Source organism: Austrofundulus limnaeus, unplaced genomic scaffold, assembly GCF_001266775.1.
Source record: "Austrofundulus limnaeus strain Quisiro unplaced genomic scaffold, Austrofundulus_limnaeus-1.0 Scaffold12, whole genome shotgun sequence".
NCBI classification, from domain to species: Eukaryota; Metazoa; Chordata; class Actinopteri; order Cyprinodontiformes; family Rivulidae; genus Austrofundulus; species Austrofundulus limnaeus.
Window position 1 is genome coordinate 2,914,327 of NW_013952414.1, and position 8,481 is coordinate 2,922,807.

Consider the following 8,481-nt stretch of genomic DNA (forward strand, 5'->3'; position numbering starts at 1 on the left):
AGACTGAAATGATCAGAAAGTAGAAAATACAAAACTGAATCTAATATTCAATTAATCAGTTACAAAATTTCTTCAACAGTTTCAATATCGACAGATCTTGTAGAGAGGTTGAGACTTGTCAAGTTGTCATAAAAACCTTTTTTATACAGCTTTGGATTTTGTCATTTGGAGTAGATTATGTCTTATGTTTTAAGGATTCTTGTAAAATTAATTGATCTTTGCTTGTTTCTGAAATTTTACTTTTTTTAAAATTACTTGGCTTGCCATATGTGAAATCATCTGGATCCAGGTGGGTTTTTCTAATGTGTTGTATACATGTGTCGTTTGTGTCAGAGTTCCAGCAGGAGATGGAGCCCAGGGTAAACTGCACCAAAAAGATGCGTCTCCATGTCAAACAGGACCCGTGGAATCTTCCCAACAGCGTTCAGGCGCTGACGCAAACCATGTCCAAATACGTTGAGGGTTAGTGTGCGCCTTTAAGATTTCACAAACACAAACCAAATCAGTTAGAAATCCACAGCCATGAAGCTCATTCACACACTTTGTTTTTAAAAGAATTTTTATACCTAAACTTGAATAAAACTTGTACTTATTACAGCCTCCTTTTTGTTCATTAAATGAAATGCCAGACTGCTTCACTAAGTAACCGCTTAACTCTCTTTAAAATGTGACCGAAAACCATCCTGGGRCTCATAAATTGGGCCCTTAGAGCTGGAACTATAAACTAGCAAAKAATTAAAAAGCTCCTTTAATTTTAGTCTGGTGAGGCATTTTTTTTTTTATTGCCAGCAGGAGTGTGTGTTTTGTGTGTTAACACACTGAACTCACAGAAGCGTACTACCAAACACGGTTAGACTAACTAAAAGCAGCTACTTGGCACTTCTGGGAAAAGGTGAGCTGCTGGTCACAACAGAGAAAACACAAATAAATAGTTATTATTAATTCACAGCTCTGTCTGCGTGTGTGCGTTTTCTCTCTCCGCCGCACCAGGATGGTGCTTTCATGCAGTCTGGCTTCCTGCTTTGTAACCCAAAGCCATGATATAAACAAACATGGACTTCTGCTGTTATCTTTGCCTGCTCCTGGTGTTTCTGTGTGTTCAAATAAACAGAAGTGGAGCAGGAATAATGTTATGCAGCATTATCCTGTTTATGACTTTTAGAGGTTAATAATACAGCATGAATTATAATAAAAAATTCCATATCATTTGAAACGAGGCTTTTCACTTATATGCTGAATTTTCTTTAATTTCATTTGTTTTGTTTTTTTAGAGGTGAAGACACGACTACTCTTGGTGCTACTGCAGTACACGGGTTTGTTTTACCACCTTCTTACTTAAACAGTGAACAATAAAGGCTGAAATTTTATTATTGCACAGAAAATAAAAGAAATGAAACTGCACACTGAAGGGAAGACTCTGCTAGTAGACCTAATTATTAGCTCTACTGAAACGAAAAAGGGAAAGAAGAAAGTGTTATTTAATAATTCAAAGCACAACTTCTATTATCTCTACTTCTATGTTTCTGCGGCACAAAATATTTACCTCAGGCTGAGGTGATATATATTCAAATGAACATTTTATTAAAACATTGTAGTCAAAGTAACAGATACTTCCAGTTTAGGAGGATGTGCTGAGTGTGTAGGTCTGTATGAATATATTTTATCKTTTGAATTTATAAAACCTTTTTAGCATGCTTGTATGAACTTGTGCTTTTAAAATATACTGTAATTTATTGGAATAAAAGGAAAATCCTCTACATTTGCAATAATGACATGTATGCACCAGMGAATTTGCATTTCCTGTAAATATGCTGTGCTGGTGCTTATTGCTGAAAGACYTTTGCTGYAAGTTCCTGAAGAAGCTGATAATGTTTAATAAAAAAATATTGTTTATGTTAGTTCAGTTTGAACAGCTGACGTTTGCAAAACAATTGTAAAAATGTGTTGAAAAAGAGTGTAAATGTAGCTGAAAAGAGCAGAAAGAAGTTTAATTTAGCAGACAGATGGTAAAAGAACAATAAAGTGCACATTAGCCATTTGTGATAAAATAGCTAAAATTTTGCTGAAATGAGCTGAAAAAGGCAGAAAGCATGTTTGTTAAATTAAGCAGTAGGAAGATGAAATCATCACAAAAAATAAAGTTAGAAGACAAAAGCTAAAATGAGCTAAAAATAGCTTAAAAGGCAGACAATAGCCTAAATTAGCATAAAAAAGCAAAAAGAAGCACAAAATGTTGAATTAGTAAAGAAATAGCAGAAAGGAGCAGATAGACTGCTGAAATAGCAGAAAAAGGCTAAAATTAGCCAAAATAAAAGCCAAAACAAGCTGAAATAAGCATAAAACAAAATCCGAGTAAAAGGTAAAAAGTGCAGTAAAGACATCTTTAAGGGTTTAGGGATGCTAAAAACAGATCCATTTAGTTTCATTGAGAAATAAATGTGGACAAAAAAAAAGCTAAATAGTTGCAAAAGTACAAGTAGTTGTAATACCAAAAGTCATCATGGCACCCATGGCATTAATGAGCTGAACGTTTTCATATAGGACTTGTTGAAATGGCACAAAAATCAGTTACCTGCTGAAAAAACGTACAAATGAAAAATGGATCATCTCGACAGTCACAGTTAGATGTAATATATCCTCAGTGGCACTACAAGCATTAAAACACTTTGAACTGAATATACAACCAGTGACAAAACTGTTGGCTTTCATTAAAACCTTCAACAACCACAAACTGACATTTTTCTTTTAGCAGATGAATAACTTCTGAGTTTTTCAAGGTCATTCGTTAACTCGGTGCTGAAATTTTAGAAAGGCCTGTTTCTCCAGAAAATGTGGCAGCTAATTATTTATGCTTGAGTACACCTCTGACTGCTTTCACTTTTCTCTGACGCAATTATTTAATCCCCAACACACTTAAAAAGAGGTACCAAGCACTTCAGTCACCTCACTGAGAGTCAGTCCTGAAGACGTCTGAATAATTATCAGGAAGTACTCAGGCTGTCTCCTCAGGTCCTTTCCTTTTAGTAATCTTTGATTTTAACACTTTATACCTTAATGATTAATGTGCTGGAATAAAACCATCTCTAATGTGCTTCTGRTTCTTCACATCCAGACTCAGAGATCCAGTTACGTCGAGACATGGTTTTCTGTCAGTCTTTAGTTGCAGCGGTGTGTGCTTTCTCAGAGCACCTGCTGGCTGTCCTCAACCAGGTAAATTATATAAACTACAAGTCTTGTTTTAGAGTTTGACACTGTGTTAAAATGTTTGACATTGCGTGAGCGGATGCATTTACCTGCCATGTATGCAGCTTTGTCCTGACTGGCTTTTCTCATGCCCTTCAGTTCCACAACGTAGGAAAAGAGCTGGACCAGGACTTCCCAGACTCTCAGGATCTTCAAGAAGCCAGCCACCGGTGGCTGGAGCAGATCGAGAGTGCCGGCCTACTGTTTCTCTTCCAGTCCCTCCTCTCCCCTAATCTGGTACGCATCTCRCTTTCTGTTAAAAGATGAGCCGTATATGTTTTGACTTCAACTGACAACTTGGTAAAATTGGTGTAAAGATCAGAAGGTGCTGAATTCTTATATTTTGAACCAACATACAGTAACCGGGAGCTGCAGCGCCGCAAACGAGATGGAACTTTCCATTTATGTGTGTTGGGTTTGAAATCGACTTAACTGCCAGCCAAGACGCCGCTAGCAGGCTACCATGTGGATGCCCCAAACATACTGTAAACCAGTGAATGTGCTGAGTTTGATGCAGTCTGCCCGCAGTGACTGCGTAAAAATCTGAATGACTGAGGTGCACCGCTGAACTAAATCCCACGGCTCTGTTGTCAAGTCGAACACGTGTTCTCCATCTTCTGCAAAGCCRCTGTTTAAGCAGAAACAACTGTCTGGAGTTTGTTGTAGAATCAGCTCAAAAAACACACAAATTAAGTGCTTAAAATAGGTTTAAATGTCCTCTGAAACAGGGATAAAATAACAGCGTTAAAGTGATGTTTTCCATTTTAAAATAAAGGTGCTAAAAAGGTGTTAAACAAAAGATGAATAATTAAATTGCAGTGAATTAATGTGGCCAGTTTTTCACCTAACATAAATATAAACATAAACATAAACATAAATATTGCCAGTAGATGAGTGTAAAGTCAACATAATTAATATGGCATTAATGAAATGAAACTGAAGCTAATTAAGTCATAAAGTTTATCTATAAAATTAGAAATGTCTTTGTGCTTCTTGTGTATATTGTTACATCTTTTAAACATGTATTTTGTGTAAAATGTGACAAAAAGTTGCATGCTGAAAAAAACTAACTTGTATATTTTGCATATTTATTATCAAGCAAACAAGCACCTGATGATGAGACCTAACAGATAAAGTAAAGAGTAATAATTAATTATTTTGCCTTAATGTTGAAAAGGACAGGAGTTGTATCTGCATTATTGTTGCAATAAATCAATCTTAAGTTCAGTATTCGTTTAAATGTGCCACATGGGGAAAGATCTGCTGTTGTCAAAACATTTCTTTTTCTARTGTCGCTGTGGAGCTAAATGGGATTTTAAAAGCCACAGGTGACTCCAATAAATTCGCCCCACGATCCCTTTAAACCACTTCATGAAAGGCAGTGAGAGGAGCTGTGGTACCTGCCTTTGTGGGTTTCTGTGCACATTCAATGCTGTGTCAGAGGGGAATGTGTTCCTCTGAATTCCTTTGGAACAAACTTGCCCACAYAAACACAAGGCAGCGTTTGGCAGGGCAGGGGGGTATTCCTCTTGTCACATGTTGTGCCATCTCAAATGTGCCTTTAGAAAAAGGCCCCTAATCCTCTTCCATGCCTGCTTCATTCTGCTCTCTTCCTCTCTCTGCAGAGAGAGAATAACAGGAAGGAGTAACAGATGAGCGYAGAGCGTCACAATCTAAACTGTAGAAATTGTGTTTTCCGTTCGAATGCGAAGTGAACGCTGGGTGCTGAAATCTGCAGAAGAAGATTAGGCTGAGTTTTCAAAGCTTCAAAAAAAAAGCACAATATTCAAATCTAAAAATAGCAAAAGCCTAGCAAAAGCTAAAAGAACATTAGCTAAAACCTATGCAAAATGCTTGAGATGAGCTAAAAGTAGCACAAGATAATAAAGCAAGTCTGCTGAAGCAAATTTCAAAATAGAAATTGAAAAAATATCTGTATTTCTGTAGAGAAAATATTTAGCTATATAAAAGATAGCTAAAAGTATCAAAAGGCTAAAGCTAAAAATAGCAGAAGACTAGGTAAAAGTATCAGACAGGGACGGCTGGTATAAGTGGGCTAGTAGGGTTTTTACAAAAAAAGTTAAGATAAACAACTTAACAATGTATCACATTAAAGATAAAAGTAGCACAAGGAGAAAAAACAAAGATTTTTTTACCGAAAAAAATCTAAATCTGTGATGAAATTATTACAAGTTTACTAAAAAACAGACGTGTTGGATTTACTTTACATTGACTTTAAGTAAATGTAAAGTTTATGTAAAGTAAACACACTACCTTAACTCCATTTATTTGAGTGGAACCAGTTGACATGATCTTTTTAATTAAATCCATTACRTCTGTTCTTTWAGTGAAGATTAAAAAATACACGCAGAGAATAAACAGGAAAATACTGTAACAGTGCGAATGCAGAATCAGCGTTCAGACAACCATGAGGCTGTGACTGCAGGTGAATGTGTGCCTGTCTTTGGTCAATGAGTGGATGTTTGAAAAGTGGAAACGTGCACGCTTACTCACGAGTAAACAAATATAAACAAACWCAAGGAGACATGGAGGCCGATAAGGATGTGTGTGTAAACACATTGTCAGGCATGTAAACGTCCTCAAACTCCCTGGCTTAGCAYCAGTGGTAGTCATGAAAAGTTCAGATTTTTCTGTCCGAATGGGCGCACGCTGTGTGTCATATACAGCAATTACCTGTTGAAGTAAATCAAATGACAGGTACACTCAAAACTATAACAAAAAACGTGCTAATCCAGTCGATGTACATAAAATTCTGTATATGTTATGACTACATGATGTCAGTTACTGAAGGTTCAGCACAAGTGATAAAAACACAGCTTTCAACCTCCCCCACAATCATTACTCTTAATATTACTTTTTAACCAAAACTAGTATAAGATAAAGGAAAACAGAGCTAGCTACAGATAGAAGAGCAAACACAAAGTCACTGAACAAAGTCATATTATGCTCATTTTACAAGATAAAAAACAAAAAATAACCAAAACAAAACAAGGTGATATATTTTATTTGGTAAGTTTTAAGTWGGTAGTAATTTTAGACATCTAAAAACTAGCTACCAACCACAGAAAAGTTTTGTGTTTTTATATACTTAGCACAAAAAGAAAAAAGAAATGTGTTTTGTTGATTATTTCTTCGTTTTAACAATGCTTGGCAACAAATCTTATATTATTAGAAAGCCTTTTAAATGCTGCCAAATAAATTGTCCCATATATATAAGTATGTATGGTGTGTNTATCTGCGTTTCAAGTAAATATTATTAAATAGTAAATATAACTGTTCTTGTTCTTTTCAGACTGACGAGCAGGCCATGCTAGAGGACACTCAGGTCCCTCTAAACATCCTAGACAAATCCAATAAGAAAAGATTTTTTAAAAACCTTTTACTATTTATCCATTAATTTTGGTGGTTGTAACCTTTCAGCTGTGTACCATATCCCCCAACCTCACTGCCCTTTGTATCTGCGTTTCAAGTAAATATTATTAAATAGTAAATATAACTGTTCTTGTTCTTTTCAGACTGACGAGCAGGCCATGCTAGAGGACACTCAGGTGGCTCTGATAGATCTGGAGAAAGTCACTTTCTACTTCCAGCAATTTGAAGGAGAACCACTTGTTGCCAGTAAGTATTTAAAATCTATTATCTCGTCTTTACCATCGTCATAAAAGATGGGTAATAATGTAAATGTCTGTCTTCACCCATGTTCCTTTATCTGCAACATTTTAAACCTTTGAGCTGCTTTTAAAATCACGACATAATGTCTGTAATTGTAATTTCCTTTACCTTTTCTCATCTTCATCTGAAAGCAATTACTAACACATATTTTTCCTAATTAAACTTTCAAACATTGAGCTACAGGGTGAAACACTGTTTATATTCCACTTACTCCATTTCTGGCAGATATGCCCATTTCATACCAGGTGGAAGGCACCCGCCAGGCCTTGAAGGTCTGCTTCTACCTTGAGAGCTGCTACTTCTCCCTGCTGCCTTACAGGCTGAAGAACGGAGGTGGAGTCAAAATCTTCCCAGTACTCTTTACACAAGGTAAGCTGGTGTTAGATCGGGAACTGTAGGTCTGATAGAAGATTAAATCATTTTWTAGTCACTATTTGACTCAATACCTTGATTCCTATTTAGCACTGGAGAGTATGGAGGGATACTACTACAGAGACAACGTCTCCGTGGAGGAATACCAGGCCCAAATTAATGCTGCTTCRCTGGAGAAGGTCAAACAGTACAACAAGAGACTGAGGTACGGTGTGCGACACGCACACACAGGTTTAYATTTCTCTGCTAATCTCAAGTGATGGAGCAGATTTTTTTTGATCTAATATAAATCAAGATGTCCTTCTCAGCACTCGGCGGCGCCTCAAGGTGATTGGCTGGGAGGCATGCTGCCGGGACTGTTTTGTGATTGGTTGTAAACACACACGCAGCAGGGGGAGGCMGTGGTTGGATGCGAACACTCAGCATGTTACCAGGTTTGGTGCAGARCCTCTGTACAGCTGCTGCACTCAGTCACTTTACACCCCGTCGCTTTTCTGCACACTCGAGACAAGCCTCCCCTCCATCACACCACACACCACCCCCTGTGAGCAGCCAGGTGTGGGGAGTTTAATGAAGCAGAAACACGTGAGGAAGAGCTTTGGTTTATTTAACTAGTTGGCAAACACTCTTATTACACCAGATGCATTAAGAACATTTGTTAGCGACTGGTGCCGGTGCCATCTCCTCACAACTAAATATGAATTTGCCAACCTGATTTATCTGCAGCATTGACTAGGTGAGCACTGAACTGTAATATTTGATGGGGAAYATAGCTTATTTTTCTGGAAAAGAATTGGTATCTTTTTAAATGTCAAAAAGGTGATAATACTTTTGTTTGTGTCTATGTTTATGTAAGTGGTTGTGTATCTGTCTTTTACCAAAATAACACATGAACCACTAGATAAATTTTAGTTAAACTTTTAGAGCATAACTATCAAATACAGGTCTACCTCATTACCACCATAAGTCCTGCCAATTTAATATGGCCGACACTAATGGTGCGTTCACACCAAATGCGATTTCAGCATCAGGAGCATCAGGTTTACATACAAAGTCTATGGTGGACGCGCTTCAAGTAGCGTCGGGAAGTGCTGCGGCGCCTCAAGCGTGATTAGAGCAGCGCAATTTGAACGATTTGAACGATCTGAGCGTTCGACATGCTTGGTGCTCAAA

The 8,481-nt window shown here is 37.2% G+C and overlaps 1 protein-coding gene across 1 annotated transcript in view; it reads left to right on the top strand.

Moving 5' to 3' along the window:
- The window catches only part of prex2 (phosphatidylinositol-3,4,5-trisphosphate-dependent Rac exchange factor 2), a gene marked incomplete in the record, with an annotated part of 112,041 nt that overhangs the window by 78,801 nt on the left and 24,759 nt on the right, over positions 1-8,481 (top strand). Inside the window, 7 exon segments of the mRNA XM_014002299.1 lie at positions 334-462; positions 1,272-1,313; positions 3,113-3,210; positions 3,343-3,480; positions 6,780-6,882; positions 7,162-7,305; positions 7,399-7,513. Of these exon segments, the coding sequence (XP_013857753.1) occupies positions 334-462; positions 1,272-1,313; positions 3,113-3,210; positions 3,343-3,480; positions 6,780-6,882; positions 7,162-7,305; positions 7,399-7,513 (769 nt within the window).